Below are 21,891 nucleotides of genomic sequence, written 5' to 3'. Positions count from 1 at the left end.
CCTATCCCGACCTCACCCAATCTTACTTTCAAACACGGGCAAGCTGATATAATGCAACTAAGGACAGTTGCTATCCCGGGCAGGAGGGATTTTTTCGTCCGTCCTTCTGTGGTTAATTGGGGATGCCTAATTACCACTATGTTCATAGCATAGCACTTGGGTAATTCCAAATATTCCATGTGTAGAACATGTAAAATTAGGGATAAGTAGAACTAAGTGTTGGATTTAATGCTTATGTGATGTTATGTACTATTAACATGCATTGCTAATTTGTAATGTGTTTTAATGGATAACCTGTATAGGTTAGTGAGATTTACGAGCTTTGTGCTCGTAAGCCGGAATGGCTAGGACATGACGACAGGTGATATGGCATGAGCTATTACTGAGACGGTTCTCATTTTGGTATTTTGGCCATAGTATCTACTACAAGATTTTGATATACTTGGGTGTGGAACTATTATACTTGGGCATGGACTTATTAATTTTTGTTGCACATGAATTAGCCCTTAGTGTTCTTTATGTATTTTTCTTTTAGTGGTTTAGATAGGAATGGTTTATCTAAGCTTGTGTTAAGCAAGCCCGTGCATAAGCGTTATAGCTCTCAAGGAGCCTCTCTAGATCCACATTCCCCTTTATGATTATCTCCACAAATCACTCCATCCTCTAAATCTCTACAAATCACTCCATTCTCTAAATCACATGAATCTGTCCTAGAAAAACTCAACTACTTAAATTTTTTATACCTTTTTCACTTTTTACAATGTCACCAACCAAATAACTTGTAGATAATTAACCTTAAATCCCGTACACTATTGCATATATTAAACCCAAAATTAAACAATTTCAAAGTCATGTGTGCTACACATGTGTTGAATAGATGTCCTACCAAAGCATTGAAAACCATTATGCCATATGAGGCCTGCCATGAAAGGAAACCTAAAGTTGAAAACTTTAGAGTTTTTGGATGTATAGCTTATGCACATGTACCTCTACACCTAAGGTGAGCTCATCCCTACTATTATGCACAATATTCTGCTCAAAACTGCCACATGGCTAAGTCCTCACTCAACCACATGGTAGCTCCTAATGCTTCCTAGCTTGAGTGTGAGGGGAAGCAACAATGTGCAGGTCGGGTCACTAACTAATATATTATCAAAGTTGGAAATTAGGTGGGAGTCCCAAGAGGCTACCCATCCCAGTTATGTCCACATGAATATGTGCTTAACTGGAGGTTCCCACAAATTGGTCTAGGAATCTAGACCCCAAAACCTTAAGGTGCTAGGACCTCCAATCTATCCATTTTATGGAAATCTCGTAGTGCTATGCTTTGACACCACTTTTCTCAACACCCTCCCTTTGGTGCCAACTTGTCCACTTTTTCTTAGCTCAGAGGTTGAACTTATTCATGTTTTCTTGGATCAACTTGGCTTCTCTAGATGTTCAAGAAGAATTGAGGGCCGTCCTAGCCAAGATTTCTAGAGGACACGCGGGATTTAGGCTCACACCGGATGTCTGGTGCACAAGGTATAAACATCAAGGTCATGCGAAGGAGGAATGCCAATTGAAAAGCATGCAACAGCTATGCACTATTAGCGGAAGAAGCAACCACACTGCAAACACATGTTTGTATGACCACCTTGCATACCACCCGTTTCATCTAAAGGGATGATATAACTGCAACAGGGTATGTGTGAGATGGTAAGGGGTAGCTTTTGTATGATCTCTTTACCTTTTTGATCTCTTTGTATGATCTCTTTACCTTTTTGACATACTCCGTATGCAATAGGCTTATGCATTAAGCTTTATACGTAAAGCTTAATGCATAATACATATCCATTAAGCTTTCAGTTTTAGCTTTATGCATAAGGCTCCATGTAGATAGGCAAGTTATCATCTATTAGCGATAACCTAGTAGCTCACAAGAATGCTCTCTGTAGAATTGGAGTTATGCGGAGAGCACTTGCGGGACAACCATGTTCAATCTATGTGAAATTAGGTCAAATTTAGGACTGCGAATGGAGGCACACAAAAATGTATGAAACCAAATTGCAACAATTCTTGGAGTTGACGATCTAACTCCATCTCCATGGCCTTACTAAGGCGGTATGGAAACTTACTGGGGGGTTTGGAACCTAGGAGGAGCTTAATTTTATGCTCCTCCAGTCCAAATGGGGAAAGTCTGGGAGATAAGTTGTCACGAAGAAAGATCTTCTCAAACCTATCATCTAGAACCTTGTACTTTTTTGAAGCTCGAATGTAGATCACCAGACACTTTGCCCCTTTCTGAATAATTCCATGTGTTTGAGGGTGTGTTATTTGTAAAGGGATATCACCTTAATAATTCATAGTGCTATACTTTAACATGTAAGGGCCAAATCACACATAAGGGAAATTTCTTTCCGTCTATTTTTATGGTCTTTTGGACATGATTGAACCTTCACTTCTCATTGATGTATAATTGTACAAATGATAGATTTTGAGACCCAATCATGTACTTCACTAGAATTGTTTTTGGCACAGCTTCACAAAACATCTTATTGGAAATCTTCTTGTCCCAACCATAATCAAGAAAATCAAGACCTTATTGGAAATCTTCTTGTCCCAACCATAATCAAGAAAATCAAGACCTAAAATAAACACTAGTTAAGGTTGGCTTAGTATTGTGGCAACTGGCTAGCCACTGCTCTTCAAAATCAAGGCATGTCTTAACTAGTGCTCGAAAAAAATAGCATTCTAATGTATTTGGACTCTTGGTTTTACTAGTGATGGTACCTTGAGACCTGTTTAAGTGCTATCGAAGACTTCTATGGCACCACAGTCGGCCACCACATATTTTTCACATTCATTAGCCTGGGCACTAGAGAATTCATATTTCTCTTATAATGGATTATTTTACATGTGCGATCATTGCTTGCTTTGTATTTGATTTAGGTATTTTTTAGATCCAACAATTATGAGGTTAACCTATCAAGGGATATGGGCTAAAGTCTATGCATGTCCAAAATATTGTTGCAAGTTTGCCACCAAAGTTTAAGGTTGATGATATACATAAAGTATGTGAAGCATGTTATCTTGGTAAGCAAGTCACATGGTGGAGGGAGACCTCATTAATGAGTAGGAAGTGGGTGCCAGTGTTGGGGACCATACTTGGTTTTGGCATGCCTAAAGGGGTCCCTTACATGCCTTGAAGATCTCAAGGATTACTATGCTTTCCTGATGGCATACTGGGTGTCCCGATGAGGGTATACCCCTCCCCCATTTGTTTCTATGCTAGCAAGATGTCAAATCATAGCCCTGTGACCTACTATTCATTCCTTTCGCCTATAGAGAAATGCTCTATCAAGTACAATGTTGAGGAAAGTGACCCACCTAGGGCTAGGGTAGGGAACACATGGACTAACCCAAGATTAGGTATCATGTAATGCTGATGTTCCTACCCATGTCTCATTGCATGAGATCTAGAGGACAAAATTTGTTACTCAAAGATAGTATTATGCATATCAATAGTAGGTCGGGCTTGATACCAATGCTTACCTTCTACGTGATTGGAGATTATTGTAGCAATACATTATTTATGCATACAATAGCATGGAGGAATCAAGGCTGATATGGATACATAATAATGTGTACTAAAAGAAATAGCTTATAGAGGTTTTCATAGAGATTGTGGTTAGGGAAAGTGAGGTAGAATGCAAAGACCACAGGACCTAAGCAGCTTAATGTCATTTTTGTCGTTAGAGGTGAAAATGCCAATTGGGCCCTTGCTTCATAGCAGTCCTACCCTTTGTAGGGATGTGAAAGAATGGGTACAGGGAATTTCAAAAACACAAGCTAAACAAGAAAACAACACAGAGGTCAATGCCTTACAACATTGAGAGAGGATAGTAATGCTCCTAGTTCATCTACATTCTAGTCAATCAATTGGGACATTACTATGAAAATGATGACACAAATAATGCCATTCCTATCTATCGTAATGGATATCAAGCAACTGCGATCCTAGTGAGTATCATTATAAAAAATGTTAGGAAAAGGGAAAAAATGTACCTTAGAATGAACGAATCTTATCGTAAAGATGGCTAATGAAACATCAACAAGACCTATAGGAGTCTTGCAAATGGCTTAAACTGAAAATCTTTTCATTTTGATATCATTACACATTCATCATAGTGGTGAATGAATTTCTTGGGCCAACAGTATTTGTATATAGGTGCACCTACAAACATGGAGGAGGACTCATTCAATGGATCTTTAGAAATGAGCCTTTAACCCAGTGATTAAACCAAATCAGGGCAAGTGTGGTGAATGAATTTCTTGGGCCAACAGTATTTGTATATAGGTGCACCTACAAACATGGAGGAGGACTCATTCAATGGATCTTTAGAAATGAGCCTCTAACCCAGTGATTAAACCAAATCAGGGCAAGTGTGGTGCTAACCAAAAATTATTCCAGATAAGGATGGAGAGGAAGATATGATGTACTTCCTAGTCAAGGTACAAGGTACATTAATTTGGAATTAGCAAAGAAGGGTCCTTCGACTTCTGGAAGAGTCAAGACTATTGTTGACATTTTTTAATCAAAGTTATCATCAAGATCAGATAGCAAAGCATTGAGGAAAGCGCATTTAAAAATGGTTTTAAGGCAAACACGTTATCAGGCTAGACATAATAGCATGTTACGGAGTAAATTGCCAGATGCCCAATGACTAAGATACGTTGGAGCTACAAAGGTATATGAAGAGGTTTTTGAGAATTGGAGAAAGGAAGTAGAGAAAGCCACTATCCTTAGTAAGACATAAGAGAGACCCCAATTTCGTGAGAAGGTTAAGCCACAACTTTTCATATTAGAAAGGCACAGGAGAAACAGAGTCTTGGAGAAAGCTAAATGAGGAGCCAAGACGATTTTGGCTCAAATCAAGGCAAAACAAGATGATGAAATAGACCAAACCAATCCTTAAACAGTATAAATTGTATACAATGTGTGATGAAACAATTGTCTATCTCATAACTCAACGATTTAAGGAGGGTCAAGAAGTCGATCAATTAGATAATTAATTGGATGATTATATATTGGTTTTCTTTGATGACATTTTAGTATATTCCAAAGATGAGAAGAAATATGAGCAACATGTTAAAAAAGCTTTAGAGATCCTTTAAGAGAATTAGTTATATACCAAGAAGAGCAAATGTGTATTCTTTGTTCATAGGCCACCAACTTATGTAGGACCCTTTGAGAGAATCAGTTAGAGAATGCCTGACTCCAAATCCAGAAAAAGTTGAAATTGTGGTTCATTGGCCAAATTTTAAATCAGTCAAGGATGTCCGTAGTTTCTTAGGTCTTACCAGTTGGTGTCAAATTTTTGTGAAGGACTATGTAAAGGTTGCTGCTTCTTTAACTAAAATGACCAAGAAAGTTTTACCTTTCAAATGGACTCCACAATGTTAGACTAGTTTCGAAAAGTTGAAGGTTATTCTTATAACTTATGTAGTTGGAAATCTGTATTTCAATAAAAGTGTGTCCCTCACAACGATTAAGGAACAAAAGAGGTAGATTCTTAAAGAAGCTCATGAGGGATCCTTAGTTGCTCATGAGGGACCCTTCATCCATCTCAAAGAAGCTCATGAGGGATCCTTAGTTGCTCATCCAAGCTACCATATATGACTTATGCTTCCTTAAGAAGGAGTTTCTTTTAGCCATATATACTCTAGATTTTGTCAACAAAATTAAAGGAGAGAGAGTTAAAATACTTAGAGCTCTCCAACCTTTGAATTTTCCACAGTAGATGAAGTGGGAATGTATGGACTTAATACAAGAGTTCCCAAGGTTTCAAGGTGGATATAATTTGATCATGGTTATAGTAGACATGTATAGACTTTGTACAAGAATTCCCAAGGTTTCAAGGTGGATATAATTCAATCATGGTTATAGTGGACATGCTAACTAAGGTAGCTGATCTCATCCTTGTTGAGAAGCCCTTCATAGCTACCAAAATTTCTAGATTGTTCCTTAGGGAGATTGTGCATTTGTATGGTCTTTCCCATCTTATAGTGGATGACATAGATACTAAGTTTTGGGCTGCTTTATTTGAGTTAATTGGCAGTCAATGTTATGAGTACACGTCATCATCATGAAACAAGTGGTCAAATTGAGCATGTGAATCAAGTAATTGAGGATATACTTCGAGCTCATTGCTCAAGAACCTCACAAGTGGATAAGCTTTATTCATTTAGTAGAGTTTGCTTATAATGCTTCTTTCCATCAAAGTATGGGAATATCTCCATTCAAGGCTTTGTATGGTCAAGAATGCATTTCTCTATTAAGTGGTCAAATTCTTTAATTAAAGTTGACATTGCAAAGCAAACATTAGATTAAAGAGGGCTCAGATTTAAAGCAATCAGTAAGAGCTTTCAAAGAAGGGGATATGGTATTCCTTAAGATTAGGCCTAAGAAAAGTTCTTTAGCATTGGGGAAATTTAGGAAGGTGGCAAAAAGGTTTTACATGGTCCGTATGTAATTACAAGGAAGGTAGGAGATCAGGCATATGAACTCCTACTGCCTCCTCGTTAGAAGATTCGTAATGTATTTCATGTTAGTCTCCTTATAAAAAATTACATTCCATATGATACACATGTTTTGGATGACAAGCAAATAGAGCTCAATGGTCAATTAGAATTTCATAATGAACTTGATAACATATTGGACATTCGAGAGGTATTTTAAAATAGGACTATCCGTGAAGTCCTTGTTCAATGGAAATTTTATCTAGTAGAAGATGACACTTGAGAATGATTTGACAAGATTCGTTTAATCTACCCTACGTTCTAATAAAATCTCAATTAGAGGGGAGCTTCTAAGGTGACCCTTACCTTACCATTATCAAAATTATCTCATTTAAATTACTATGATAATTACATTATAAATTTTGAGTTTACATTGGATCATGAATCAAGTGACGGTATTATTGACCAATTTTTTATGATCCAAGTTCTCCCCATTGAGATTACCTTGGTTCATGTATTTCTAAAAATAGTAAATTTATAAATGACTATGGTATTAGGGAATTTGTTATAGGACTAATTTAGATTATAAATATTAAAGAAAAAAAAGATATGGAGTGGTGTTCGAGAAGCAGACAATGTAGCATGGACATTTATCTTGAGCGAAAACCTGATTTTTGTACATGATAAATAAACTAGATAATTATGATGATCAAATATAAGTTAATTAAAAATTAACCATCGATAATGTTAATTAAAAATTAACCTTAGCAATGGTTAATATCTCACACATAAATTAATAGGGTGAAAATTGAGGGTATGAACCTTTGATGGGGCTAAGATTGTGTACCTTTATTTATAATTAGCTTTTAGAAGGTCCAATTTAGCACCTTGTGTAGACTCTTACCATGTGTCTTCTTGCCCCTTTCTACTTGAGCTATTTGCTGATTTGAACTCATATCCTCTACTTTTGGTGGATTTGGGGATTCATTCTTGTGCTTTTGTGTGGGCTTTGCTCTTTGCTCTCTCTCAGCTAAAAAAATGCACCTACTTTTAGTGTGATTAGGAGACTTAATTCCCATCATTAGTGGTTGTACTTGGCTTATCTTTCATTAGTGGCTATACTTGGCTTGTCTATCATCATATTAAACCTCATCTATATTATGTAGGCTTATGGTTAGACACAATTAGGGATTTTGTTAGTGAGTATTAGTGGGATTTATTCACCCATCAAGAAGGGGGTGTGCTGTAAATTTTTTGATGACCTCAAATTTTTGCATTCTACTCATTTATTGGAGCTTGGAGAGTGCTATTGCCTTCATCAATTGTAGTGATGAATTGATTGGAGCAAGGACGGGAGTGGGAGTAGGAGTGTCATAAAGCTACTTCTTCTACAAAATTGGAGAAAATCAAGGGATTATCTTTTGTGAGACCCCTACCTCTTTATCTATGGCATCAAAATCACACTAAGGGTAGAGCGACTCACTCGGGGCCTCATATCACAATGTCCTAATGCTTGTCTATTCCATCAGATCCTCTCATTCTTACTAGAAAATCCTTATGCAGATTCTCCAAGTGTTCTCCCATTCATAATTCTCACAAGCAGGTCACATCAGTGGCTCCCCAAGGCTCAATGTCTTGACTCCTTGATTATGAAGGTAACTCCTCTATCCTTGTTATGATTGCCGACTAAACTACTTGTCCTAGGTTTTTCTCATTCAAACAACACAACACAATATTTTTTTTTAATACTTGCAACTCGAGTCTACCCAACCGTTCATTTTTCCAGTGTTTGATCCTTTTTCAACTTTGACCATATCCATAGGATCAACCTAGCCCTGTCCATGGGTCTAACCTTACGCCCTCCATTGGACCTATGGAGCTGGTATGAACTCACACACACCCATAATTGAAAATTATAACTTCACTCACACACGCCACTTAAGATAAGTTCACATACACACTCCTTTGAAAAACAATCCTTTCATAAAAGAAAAACATACAACACTTTTCATTTATGCATATATCATATGTCCATATATCACATATCACATGTAATACATTAGTGTCACATCATCATCGTAAATCTCCTTGCACCACGACCATGGTCCTTAGACCAGGATGGTATGGACACCAATGAACTCGAATTATCAGAGCACATCCATGTTCAGTTGAGAGGGGTCATGGTCTCATCTAATCTCCCTCATGTGATGCACCCCATGGATGACACCCACACAATTTAATCCATAAACTTGTGTGGTATCTTCATGAGCTTCCACAAATAAACACATATGCATCACATGAATATAGTATTCTAAACAATTAAGAAATATTTCAACATTATACATTATATTCACATTCGAAGCAATGTAAACCATCGCAAGCTCGATGAGACATCGTAGCTCTCCAATTGAAACTCCAAGCAAGTCGAATTCCTCTAGCCACAACATATATTGGCAAGCTCTTCTCAAGATTTTCCTTCCTTAGGGTCACTTCCAAGTCTTGATTCCATGAGCCATTCTATTCAACGTTAAGTTAAGTCCTATACATTCAAAGAAGGTTGTTGTATGGTCATCCATCCACTTCTCTTATTTTAGTTTATCTTTGTGAAGAAATCTCTAAGAGTCTTTTTGCTCATTCTTTAGGAGTTCCCCTTCCTCGACGAGGTTCCCTAAAAATATCTCAACCTTGATTTCTTGAATTCATTTCCCTTGAAATCATTGGGATGCCAAATCCTTCACAAAACATAAGGACTTGGCCTCTTTGAATTTAGCTAATCCAATCTTTGCTTTTCCTGTTCTTGAGTTAGATCCTAGTTCTTATTCATCTCTAAGAATCATTTTAAGTGTTCTCTTTAATGCACTTTAAAACTTTCCTTCTAAGATATAACTTTGCACTTGATTAAGTTACTCATAATCTCCCTAATTACTTAAGGATTAAGACTTTCCTTCTAAGATATAACTTTACACTTGATTAAGTTACTCATAATCTCCCTGATTATCTAAGGATTCATTGAGATTTCCTCTCTCTAAAACTATATTTCTTGAGAGATATTTATCCAATCTATCCACCTCTAATATAATTTAGTTTTCTAGAGTCAATTCTATGAGTTTGGGTTATTCTTGACCTTACCCTTACTCATGCATGTTGGCTAACTTCTCTTTCTCTCTATCAAAATCTATTTTTAGAATTTTATCTCTCCAGAAGTCTTGTGTATCCTTGCATCAAAACTATAAAAAAGAATTCTAATAATGAATCCTAACAAACCTAATTTTGTGTTATTAAACTAAGATATTATCCTCATCTTAGTGCTATTTCTCTCTCTCTCTCTCTCTCTCTCTCTCTCTCTCTCTCTCTAGGCATGGGGAAAACCTTAAATTTATAAATTAGTTCTAACTCTCCTAATTAAACCCCATTATTCATAATTGAAAGGCTATTTAGACTTAGTTTTACCATAATTTAAAGCATGTAGACTAACTTTCTCTCTCTAAAATTTGATTTATCCTAAGGCTTTACCCATAATTTAATTAGATGATAAATTCTCCTAGGTTTAGGAATAGGCTATCCCAAGATCTGAATTTCCTAAGGTTCAAGAAACAATAAGGTTTTTCAATTTGCTAAGGTTTTGCCAAGGTCTGGGCATCTAGACCTTAGAGGTTTCTAGTCTTGAAAAATGTGTAGAGATTAACAGATCATTTGATTTAAGTTAAAACTGTTAGTTTTATTACAAAAGGACGAGAAAATGAAATTTATGAACAATAGGTAATTGTTCCTTGTAAAAATTTCATCCAAAACAAAGTGCCTAAAAGGATAGGTGTATATGTGATTGGCTCTCACAAAATACACCAGCTAAGCATAACATTATACAAAACATGTGTACAAGATTTGGTCTTAGTCTATGATTGTTTGATTAGCTATAAAAATCCTTAAAGTTAATTTTTTAAGACAACTAAATACCTTTGAATTTTTATTAAGACCTGAATTCTGGAGTTCTAATTGATATTTAAGCTTGAGATGGATTGTATTAAACTATAGATATGTTTGTGAAGCAATGCACATCCAAAAACTTTGAAAAGCAATGAGAAATTGACTAATTAAAGCCTTTAATCCAAATACAATCCAAATAGCTTTGCATTATGATTGTAATTTAGCCCATGAACTCTTATGGAATTGAAAAGCCTGGAGGTAATCGATGTTATCCCAAAAAATCCCAATTTTCCTTCATTTTGTATCTGATGTACGAAAAAAAGAAAACCTTTGTTTTTCACTACCCATGTGTTCCAAATAATTTCATAAAGTTGGTCAATAATGAGGACATAAATATGTCCACGGACACTTTTATGTCCTATTACCAAACTAGTGTTAATAAATTATGTGTATGGAATGAATACATAAATATCGGATCATGATTAAGAGAAAGAGTTGATCATGCATATACCCATGCCCATAGGAGTTGTCGTATATAGCTTCTTGATGGGCTAAAATAACTTGGGTTGAAAGGATGCTCATATGCTTGGTAAATACTAAAAATTCTTAGATCATTTACATTTATGAGAATTATAAGTTTGTTAAATTGCACATTAGACTAACAGCAATTAGGTCAAATAGCGTGTTCATGCATAAAAAATAGGAATGCATGGTAGAAATGTTTTCTATTGAGATTGTTATGGACAACCATGTTGATTTGTTTTTTTATTAGGAGAAGCATATGAAATATTATGGATGTGAAATTGAAATATGCTAAACTGTTTGGTATTTCTACATGTTGGTTAGTGAGATTGTGTAATCAAAGTGTAGTCATCTTGGATTAAAATATTTTTATTTATTCAAATAGTTTCATTGTGAAATGAAGACTAAGATATAGACATAAACACTCTAGGTCCATATGCAAGACTAAAGGATCCAACCTTCTTGTTGAATCTAGGGGAGGATACCCATGAGATTGCATGCTTGAAAAGGAATTATGGATATTCCTCGATTTATTATTTTTACACAGAGACTTTGTCCCATGGGATGGTACATACACCGAAGGATATTAACAATATGTTGAAATGCAATATAATACATGTATTTCATTGTTTGTAATAAAAATTACTTGTGTTTTATTTGAACGGTGGGGATGACCTCCCATCGTATTGAGCATAAAATCATAAGAAATACCATTGGCCTCTCATTTTGTGGGTTTCCCTCTTAGTGGGGAGACATAAGGATCCAACCTTCTTGTTAAATCTAGGGGAGGATACGTATGATATTGCATGCTTAAAAAGGAATTAAGGATATTCCCCGATTGATCATTTTTATATGGAGACTTTGTCCCATGGGATGGTGCATACACCGAAGATAAGACTATTAACAATATGTTCAAATGTGGTATTGGCCTCTCATTTTTGTGGGGTGGAGGTTTGGAGAACCTCCCTCTTAGTGGGGAAGTGGTCCAATGAGGGAATTGACGAGTTGTGGGGATTTGACCCAACTCCCTCCTTAGGTCTCACTAATGGATGACCAAGATGAGGTCTTTGTGATGCGACCCAGGTTGTGACACAAGGCTCCTCGAAGAGGTGAGGTTTGTGATGTACTCACAAATCTCAGGGTTCAAATGGGTATTGGTCCCATGGATATACCAAGGTGTATGAGACTGAGGTATTCGAAGTTGCCCGGATATGGGTAATCCACCTCTTGTGCGAGGGTTAGTGGTTTATAGCCTTAAGTGAAGGATTGATATTGTTTGGCATTTATCTTTCTTATATTTATGGAGAATACAATGAATGACAGGGAATCCACCTCTTGTACGAGGATGGACTAAGATGAATTAGTCTTGAGTGAAGGATTGACAATGTTTGGCGTTTGTCTTTCTTATGTGTATGGAGAATACAATGAATGATAAGGAAATGAAAAATTTAAACCATCCCTAGGACGAGAGTGGTAGGCTGGATTACAAGATGGATGGATCTCCTCCCTTGTTTCCCCGAGACGGAGTGAACAACTAGGAACTTGAATAATTTTAATGTTAAATTTTCCGCTACATTTCATAAATCTAAAGTTCCTTTTGGTAATTAGAACATATTGTTTTGACTCCCTTAGGTTTGGAGGAGAGGCCGTCCAGATTCCAAGTGGGAGGGTAGTAGCCAGTCTCTCATGATTTGTGGTGCCCAAAGGGTACGGGCTGGGCTGGGCTAGGCCCTCATAATGCTTTATGATTTAGCAACATTATAACACAAGTGACTGCACAATTTATAATATTTCCACTATCTATAACAAATTTTCAAGATTTGACAATTGATTTCAACATGCTAGTCAAAAAGCGAGTGGGAGAGGAGGATAAAATCTTAAAATAAATTTAACTTCTTGCATTTTAAATGCTTGAGCCTTTGGATTTTTTTGAGAAGGTCAGAGTTGCCAACTCAATAATAAGCTCCACCTATTTGTTGAGTTAGCAACTAGGAATTCAACTGGGGATTTAATCTGTAAATTTGGTTGTTGAAAACATAAGCCATTCGAACACTAAAGGGAGTTGTTTTCCAAATTGAAAGCAACCACTACAACCAAAACCATCGTGGAAACTAGCCCTATATACAAGGCTTCTGCAACAAAAGGTAAAGCAATCGAGAAAAGGTAGGCGAAAGCAATGTTCTTGCTATATGTAACCCAAAAAGTTAAATATGGAGAGAAGTGGATCTGTGTTTAAGAACCTCACCAATGGCGTTAAATATGGAGAGAGAAGTGGATCTATCCATATTCAACGTTTCAAAAACTCACCAATGTGTGGAAGGAATAAATTGGTGGCTTCATCTTCCAAATTGGTGGCTTCATCTCCGAAATTGGTTATTGTAATGCTGCCCGCGGGTGTGGGTGTGAAAGGACATGGGGGGCCTCAGAAGAGTCCTCTCATCAACTAAGAACTAGTTGCGTCAAATTTTTTTAAATAAAAAAATCGAAAAAAGTTTTTTCCAAGTTATATCATAAAATATACAACCTAATATTATTACCGTAATAAGCATATATGCACATACATACATGATAGGGAGACCGAGGTGAGTAGATCAAACCCTTCTGCTGCTTTTCCAAGTTATATCATAAAATATACAACCTAATATTATTACCGTAATAAGCATATATGCACATACATACATGATAGGGAGACCGAGGTGAGTAGATCAAACCCTTCTGCTGCTTTTCCAAGTTATATCATAAAATATACAACCTAATATTATTACCGTAATAAGCATATATGCACATACATACATGATAGGGAGACCGAGGTGAGTCCTCAGCTTTATCTTACACGGGGGTCTAAGGCATGGGATCAAGGGCGCCCACCAAAAGACAACCCCGTCGCTTGATTTCGTCCGTTGATCCTGGAAAAATTAATCTCGGGATAAAAATTAATCTCGGGATCCCGAGATTAATTTTTAAGTTTTGAATATCGGGTTGAAAAGGCGGCGAAAGGGTACACACAATCATTAAAGGCTGAGCATTCAGAAAAGATTTCATTCTCTTAAAGAATATTTGGTGGAATTTAATGCCAAGACCTATGGAGTAAATGCCACGAACTACCAAACTAATCTCGGGATCCCATAATCTCGGGATCCCGAGATTAATTTTTACAGGAAAAAGTTTCCTATTGCGCTTTTCTTTTTTTCTCCTTCATTCTTCTTCATGTTTGTTGTAGGGTTCTTACAAGAAGCTAAGAGGCCCATTATGGTGGTATATCTACATACTCATAAGGTACTTCACTAAATAGCATTCGTTGTTCTGTTTACATAAATGCAACAATGGATTATGTATTTGAAGAGGAGAGTAGTGATGACAACACTTCAAATGAATCTAGTGAGGATTTTAGTGATGAAGAGCTTGGGTTAAATGACACCCTAAACGAACATGAGAGTATCTTATATAGATGGATGGAAAATACATTGTATCTTATATAGATGGATGGAAAATACATTGTCGGTCAATGTGCTAGAGCAAACGTGGTTTGTGGATAGCCTATGGCGAGCGTTCCTTGGCCGAAAACAAAAAAACGAGAATACAATGGCTAATTTTTTGGGTACGCCCGATCTTGGGCGTAAAGTCTTCACATTCTTTCCTGTCATTGATAGGTAAAGTAATATATTTTGTGCTCAAAGTATATATCATTTAGGCACAAAGTATCTAGGTGGAAAGCTTTGTTTTTCTAACGCTATGAAAAATTTAGGGCACATTGGACTTTGCTTGTTCTCTACAATCCTCATTGTATGCGATTGCCTAGCCTACCAAGGAGGCGTTCTTGTATTTTAAGTTTTGACTCCCTTGGTATGCGCTCGTCACAAAAGTATCACGACCATCTATACAGGTATGTTATGATATTTCAAGCATTTATAAGTTGTACCTATTACACAGATCTCTAAAAAGTGGCATTTTTTTAGGACACTTGTCCATTTTGGTAGTTTCTGTAGTGATCCAATCGTTAAAATGGAGCTTTTGAATCCAACAGAAGAAATAGGATGTGAGTCTTATGAGGTAGATATCTCTTAGAAGCAATTATCTATAATAACTAGCTATAATTAGGAACTCATATGGTTGTTTGGATGCAGATTCCACAACAGCCAAATGCGTATGACTGCGGATTTTATGTGATGGCAGTCATGTGGTTTCTAATCAAAGGAGGATTGGATGATTGTCGACCCAAAACTTGGGTGGGTTTAAATAATCATTTATATTATGAAGGGTGTTAGCTTGTGAGTAATTAAAGACTAACATTCTTTTTTTCAGCTTTCAAAAGGATGGTTTAAGCATGAAGATGTGGACAGACTAAAGAAGAACCTTTTTGAGTGGATCCAGAGTGCTGTAGAGAGAGTGCCGATGTCGAATTCTCCCTAAGGATGGACATATTTTACACTTTTATTACGGCTTTATAGTTTATGGTTATGGTCTTTTTAGTGGTTTTCCATGGTTTTGTTGGATTATTATCATAGTATTGTTATGTCAATGACGATTCGGGATACGGTTGATGGTCTCAAGTATGGTTATGGTTATGTGATCATATATGGTAATGGTTATGGTTAATGATCTCAAATATGGCTATGGTTATGGTCTTGTTGGTTATGTTGTAAGTCTCAAATATGGCTATGGTTATGGTCTTGTTGGTTATGTTGTAAGTCTCAAATATGGTTATGGTCTTGTTGGTTATAGTTTTGGTCATGAGATCTTGTTGGTTATGGTCTCAAATATGGTTATGTTGTTGGTCTCAAGTATGGTTATTGTTATGATCAAATATGGTTATGGTTATGGTTAATGGTCTCAAATATGGTTATGGTTATGGATACTTTGCTTGCATAGGTCTTGTTTAATTATGATTATGGTCTCAAATATGGTTATGGTCTCAAATATGGTTATGTTGTTGGTCTCAAGTATGGTTATGGTTATGATCAAATATGGTTATGGTTATGGATACTTTGCTTGCATAGGTCTTGTTTAATTATGATTATGGGCTCTCTACAACTATGATTACGATCCCCCTATGACTATGGTTTTGTTTACTTATGATTATGGTCTCTTTAGGACTATGATTATGGTCTAGTGAGGATTATGGTCTTTCTGGTTAGGGTAATAAGTGTGCACATGGTTTTGGTTATGGTCTATAAGTATTAAACTTGGTTCTAGTTTTGATGACTGTTCTCTGTGAAAACTAATCTCGGGATCCCGAGTTTAGTTTTTCCAGAGCCTTAATGTTGTGCTCTGGAAAAATTAATCTCGGGATCCCGAGATTAATTTTTCCAGAGAATAGCCTTGAACAACATTTAGGCTCTGGAAAAATTAATCTCGGGATCCCGAGATTAATTTTTCCAGAGCCTAAGGGATCCCGAGATTAATTTTTCCAGAGCCTAAATGTTGTTCAAGGCTATTCTCTGGAAAAATTAATCTCGGGATCCCGAGATTAATTTTTCCAGAGCCTTAATGTTGTTCAAGGCTATTCTCTGGAAAAATTAATCTCGGGATCCCGAGATTAATTTTTCCAGAACCACTATAATGCTCATGGCTATTCTCTGGAACAATTAATCTCGGGATCCCGAGATTAAGTTTTCCAGAGAACAGTCATCAAAACCAGGTCTTGTTTAATACTTATAGACCCTAAACCAAAACCAGTTGTAGAGAGGTCATAATCATAATTAAACAAGACCTATGCAAGCAAAGTACCCTAACCAACGATGAATTAAACTTGTAACCTTTGTAATAGAATTGAAATTAGTAGAGAGACAAAAGATGCACATATAACTTTAAAATTGAGATCAAGTCAAATATATGTTTAGATGAAATCCAAAATTTGAGGTACATGTCCAGTGTACATGAGTATGATTCTAAATTGAGATGCCCTGATTTGTTGCAATTGTGCAACATTAGAACTTAATATGAATATTCTCTCTTCATCTTTGGAAGACCCATACTGACATGAAGAAATGATACCCATAAAACTATCATTATCATTACATACTTGAATAGATTTTCCAAGAAGACACTTCTCTGCTCCTTCACTAACATGTCTCCTAGACAAAGGTAGTAATGCATGGCAGGTATGGCATGAGAAGATAGCTATAGGATCCACCAATAGTGTTTTGGTGCAGCAATGTGGACACCATATGCGAGGAAATCTATCAAAACGAACTCGACTTCTACCACGTTGATGCCTTTTTCGAAGAACACCACTTTGGCATGTTGGCTTTTTTGGTTGACTTGAAGAGGCTACAACATCCATAGTAATCACATCATCATCTTCATTGCGTGGTTTTCCGTGGCCAAGACGCGTTTGAGTCACATGCGCTTGAATAAGTCGGACATTTCCTCGAGCTGGCATGTTGATTTTCCCTGGTGTCATCACGGATAAGAGTAGATCCTCAGTAGCCCTCAATTGTGCTAGAGCAGCTTTCATCTCCCTTGGATCTTTTGTAGGCGCTACTTGCTCAATTGTGGAGAGGATTTCTTTAAGCTTTCCAATATGCTTGGACAATTCCTCTATTGTCACATGGTCATGTGTATCATGACACGTTGCAGTATTGACATCATCAACCACTTCAAAAGGGTTTTCATCTCCATTATCCACTGTAGGAAGCAATTGCTGTAATTCTGGAAAATGTTGTAATACTATCAAGCGAATACCATAAATGTGCTTGCATTGGGAGCTCCAATCAGGACAATCACAGTAGTTGCTTTGCAAATTCACATGGTACCATAAGCTCGGAGTAGAGACACTTTGAATCTTGAACAATAATGACATAGAGTTAACTACCTCCACACATGATGGATTGTCCTTGAATCTCTGTAATAATTGCTCTCCGGCATGCAATCTTGAGGTATGTCTTTTTGAGGAGCCACGGGTTGAAAATCGACCTGAGTCAGCTGCATAATAAATAAGAAATGGCTTAATGTATGTAAATCATAACATTCAACTCCATGCTTTTGACTAAATAGATGGGACTTCGATATCAACGACTCACCTATTTCTTGCTTTTGCCTAAAGAACCTTGTTAATGTTCCACCCATGCGGTTGCCAGTCTTTGAATCACCGATGAGCGCATGTAGTAGCTCGACAATTGATCGATTAATACGAGCTTCTAGAAGAGTGTATTTGATATATTGCCATAATCTTTCAATCAAATTTGTTGTATCAACATTGCCATAGTTGAACATTCGTCCAAATTTTGGCCACCGTGTTTTCCACATGCAATTAGGTCCGCACCAACCATTTGTGACATATCGAAGCACATTAGGATGAGATGAATACCTTCGCAGGAGATCTTGGTAGCGTCCCTCAAAATCTTCTATGGTAGCACATTGCATTAAATTAGACATCAAAGAATAAATTTCATTTCGCTTCTCTTTTGGGACCTGGATATCAAAATGGGTTAGGATAAGTAAGTATTACTTCAACAAACTCCAAAGAAGAGCGACGAAAGTTGTGCTTGCATACTTGTGGAAGTAGATTCTCCACCCATGCCTTCTTTGCATGAAACCAACAAAGTAGCACATGACATGCAATTTGTCTTGGAATCCCATTATCATCGAGAATCCAAGAGTGAGGATCTTCATTTACAGCTTGGGTTATAGCCTCAAGTTCTTGTTGGCATTTATCAATAACCAAAGCACTAGGCCTTACACTACCCATCCTTTGCATAATTATTTTTAGTGTCATCTCTAGAGCAATGACCTCATGATGAGACCCTGGATCACATGAACACATCATAAACCATATTGGCATGCCAACACCAAGTTGATTTGGTATTACTGCAGCAAATAAAGGCAATCCATAAATGTTGGTTTTGAAAGTACTATCAATTGCCCATGCATTATTGTGAGAAAATCGAATAGCCATTTGTAACATCCAATCATCTTGAATGATAAGTATGAAAGGCCTTTCTTTGATCTTCTCTGCATGGGGATTATATGGTTGACAGTAAACCACCTACACATTTAGAAACGAAGCGAACTTGATGATAGTTTCGGTATCAATGACTATATTGGATTTAAATATAATAATACTTTCGGTATCAATGACTATATTGGATTTAAATATAATAATAGTTAGTGGTACCTTATTTTGTTGCTGTAGAGCCAAAGCCTCCATGAACATTGATGTCCAATCATCAGTTGACACATTAGCTGCAATGTATTCAATTTAGAGAATATCCAAAAACATTATGACAAAGGTTGTAAACTGTAGGGAGAAGATAGTACCTTGGTGACGGACTTGATATGACAACATGGCAATTTCTTGAGGAATCATGAAAAACCTATAGATTTTGCAATCCAAAAGAGAAGCCTTTTCCATATGGAGTCGCTGTTTAGATAATGATATTTGAGAAACATGTCTAGAGCTTCCCACATCAAACAAATCTTGAATGCAGCACTCAATCACTGATGGATGAACTGGAAGGTGATATAAATCACTTCTTGTGCCCGGTGTGTGACCGTTATGTGATGGATATACAAATAAATGAACATCTTCCATCCCTTCTATATACTCCACTTGCACTTTGAATGTGCAACCACATTTCTTGGATGTTCGCAGGCGCTTTTGCTTTCCACTTCTTCTTGGCTTGCCTCCTCTATGACAAATGTAGTCTACCATGGTCTTAGAAGAACCATATGTCTTTGTTGATCTCACCATTATTAATCTAGCATTGTACTCAATCATTATACTCTTTAACTGCTCCTGTACCTTAAATTTAGTAGTGCTTATTACTTTTGAAAGATCCTGAGATTGTGGAACGGTATTACATTTAGGGCGTTTACATCCGCATGCATTGATAAACTCTTTAATGTAGGATTGGGGAATTCCATGCTTTTGAATACCAATGTACCATGTTGACTTGATTTTGTCTATTGTATCACTGAGACTGCGGTGAGCACTATCACTTTCACTTTGATGTGCTCCAACAACAATACTCTCCCAATCCTCAATACATGAGATCCTCAGATTAGGCGTGTCTTTTAGACAAAGACAATGACTATTGTCTTCCTTAGTTCTAAGGACCAACGCATCTTTCAATCTTCGCCACTTTTTCAAATCAAGCAATGGACTACAAACCTTGAGATCTTCTAATGATAGGGAAACATCATGCTGTAATGCTCTTATCATTAATTCATACGTACTTCTATTAAAATATAAATAAGTTTGAGATACATGTGCAAGTGGATCGACCCAATTTTTTTGATAAGAGTCATGCCCATGGTGGGTGTCATTATGAGGACCCTCATCATTTGACACACTCTCATGTTCGTTTAGGGTGTCATTTAACCCAAGCTCTTCATCACTAAAATCCTCACTAGATTCATTTGAAGTGTTGTCATCACTACTCTCCTCTTCAAATACATAATCCATTGTTGCATTTATGTAAACAGAACAACGAATGCTATTTAGTGAAGTACCTTATGAGTATGTAGATATACCACCATAATGGGCCTCTTAGCTTCTTGTAAGAACCCTACAACAAACATGAAGAAGAATGAAGGAGAAAAAAAGAAAAGCGCAATAGGAAACTTTTTCCTGTAAAAATTAATCTCGGGATCCCGAGATTATGGGATCCCGAGATTAGTTTGGTAGTTCGTGGCATTTACTCCATAGGTCTTGGCATTAAATTCCACCAAATATTCTTTAAGAGAATGAAATCTTTTCTGAATGCTCAGCCTTTAATGATTGTGTGTACCCTTTCGCCGCCTTTTCAACCCGATATTCAAAACTTAAAAATTAATCTCGGGATCCCGAGATTAATTTTTATCCCGAGATTAATTTTTCCAGGATCAACGGACGAAATCAAGCGACGGGGTTGTCTTTTGGTGGGCGCCCTTGATCCCATGCCTTAGACCCCCGTGTAAGATAAAGCTGAGGGAGGTGAGTAGATCAAACCCTTCTGCTGCTTCTTTCAAGCTGTGCTTCTCTGCAGGTTCGCCCTAGCCAGCCATGTATAATGGGATTGGCCTGCAAACCCCCCGTGGATCCGGCACCAGTGGCTATATCCAGACCAACAAGTTCTTCATCAGGCCACGGCCCGTCAAGGTTGAGGCCAAGGAGTTCCAGGACGGGCAAGGGGCCGGCGGAGTTACCAGGAAGGCTAACAAGGACATTCTGGAGCATGATCGCAAGCGCCAGACAGAGCTCAAACTTGCTCTTCTCGAAGAAACCCTAGTGGAGCAGGGTTACACCGATGCAGAGATCCTGCAGCAGCTCGAAGAGGCGCGCAAAGCTATGGAGGCTACAGCAGATAGCCTGGACTTCGAAAGTTCGACAAGGTATGTGCTTACGTCGTCGCCGATCTTTATGCAGCGGTTAGGGCTTCTTTTTCCATCGCTATGGTTTTCTCGGTTGCCGTAATGTCTGTTTCCTGTTGTGGGCGCTAGGGTTTTTGGTTGCTACGGCCAGGGTTTTTGCTGCCATCGCTGGGATTTGTTGTTGCTGTAGGTAGGGTTCTGTTGACATCCCTAGGGTCTTCTAGGGTTTCTGTTAACTTTCTATGGGGTTACTTTCTATGACTGTGCTAGTCTTTGGAACTCTTCTGATTATCAGTCGCCTTATGGGTGTGGGAATCTCCTTCTGTGCAAGATGATGTCTGTAAAGATCTGTAGTTTTTTAGAAATGTGTAATTATCATGCTTTTGATTTACAAGTGTAGATATCATGTGAAAGTATATGTAGTTATCACTCAAGATAGAGCTTAACACAAATCATCTTTCTCACATTGTGTTCAAATGGGCATGCTGCGAAAGGATGATTGTGTGCACAGTGAATCATTTTGACCCTTGGGTGGGTCTGAAGAGGGTGTCTATCGTGCATATCATTGCTGCTGCCAGCCACTTCTTTTTGTATGTAATATACTGTTCACAAATATCAGATTAAATACATTAGTGTGCTGTATGTGCATTG

The 21,891-nt window shown here is 37.3% G+C and overlaps 2 protein-coding genes and 1 long non-coding RNA gene across 4 annotated transcripts in view; 2 read left to right on the top strand and 1 right to left on the bottom strand.

Moving 5' to 3' along the window:
• The first annotated feature begins 13,646 nt into the window (after positions 1 to 13,646).
• Positions 13,647 to 21,891, top strand: part of LOC147623617 (uncharacterized) — a 30,781-nt gene continuing 22,536 nt past the window's right edge. Inside the window, exons 1-2 of the mRNA XM_086820195.1 lie at positions 13,647 to 13,757; positions 20,864 to 21,261. Coding sequence (XP_086676321.1) covers positions 20,933 to 21,261 — 329 coding nt within the window. The 5' untranslated portion in view covers positions 13,647 to 13,757; positions 20,864 to 20,932. The remainder of the gene's footprint in view (positions 13,758 to 20,863; positions 21,262 to 21,891) is intronic.
• LOC147623620 (uncharacterized) lies at positions 14,428 to 15,425 on the top strand. Of its 2 annotated transcripts, XR_015269277.1 has the most exons (4): positions 14,428 to 14,597; positions 14,693 to 14,830; positions 15,072 to 15,173; positions 15,250 to 15,425. It is a non-coding gene; the product is annotated as an uncharacterized LOC147623620 (long non-coding RNA). The 2 variants fall into 2 exon arrangements; XR_015269276.1 differs by having other exon boundaries at positions 14,428 to 14,830.
• Positions 16,784 to 20,811, bottom strand: LOC147623619 (uncharacterized). Its single transcript, XM_086820062.1, has 5 exons — positions 20,401 to 20,811; positions 19,064 to 19,131; positions 18,443 to 18,934; positions 17,970 to 18,360; positions 16,784 to 17,871 (listed from the first exon to the last, which is right to left on the bottom strand). The coding sequence occupies exons 2-5, from the start codon at positions 19,100 to 19,102 to the stop codon at positions 16,784 to 16,786; spliced, it is 2,010 nt and encodes a 669-aa protein (XP_086676188.1). The 5' UTR covers positions 19,103 to 19,131; positions 20,401 to 20,811.

This window comes from Cibotium barometz, chromosome 26, assembly GCF_041138505.1.
Source record: "Cibotium barometz isolate CiBa-2024 chromosome 26, ASM4113850v1, whole genome shotgun sequence".
NCBI classification, from domain to species: Eukaryota; Viridiplantae; Streptophyta; class Polypodiopsida; order Cyatheales; family Cibotiaceae; genus Cibotium; species Cibotium barometz.
Note: the sequence above shows the minus strand (reverse complement) of the source record. Positions and strands in the feature narration are given on the sequence as shown.

What these genes read in the sequence shown, in the direction of transcription:
- LOC147623619 (XM_086820062.1), bottom strand. Translation starts at nt 19,102, where the DNA reads ATGTTCATGGAGGCTTTGGCTCTACAGCAACAAAATAAG. An exon ending in TGGAGAATCTACTTCCACAA is followed by an intron (nt 18,361 to 18,442) that starts GTATGCAAGCAC and finishes TTTGATATCCAG; the next exon opens with GTCCCAAAAGAGAAGCGAAA. An exon ending in TAGGCAAAAGCAAGAAATAG is followed by an intron (nt 17,872 to 17,969) that starts GTGAGTCGTTGA and finishes TTTATTATGCAG; the next exon opens with CTGACTCAGGTCGATTTTCA.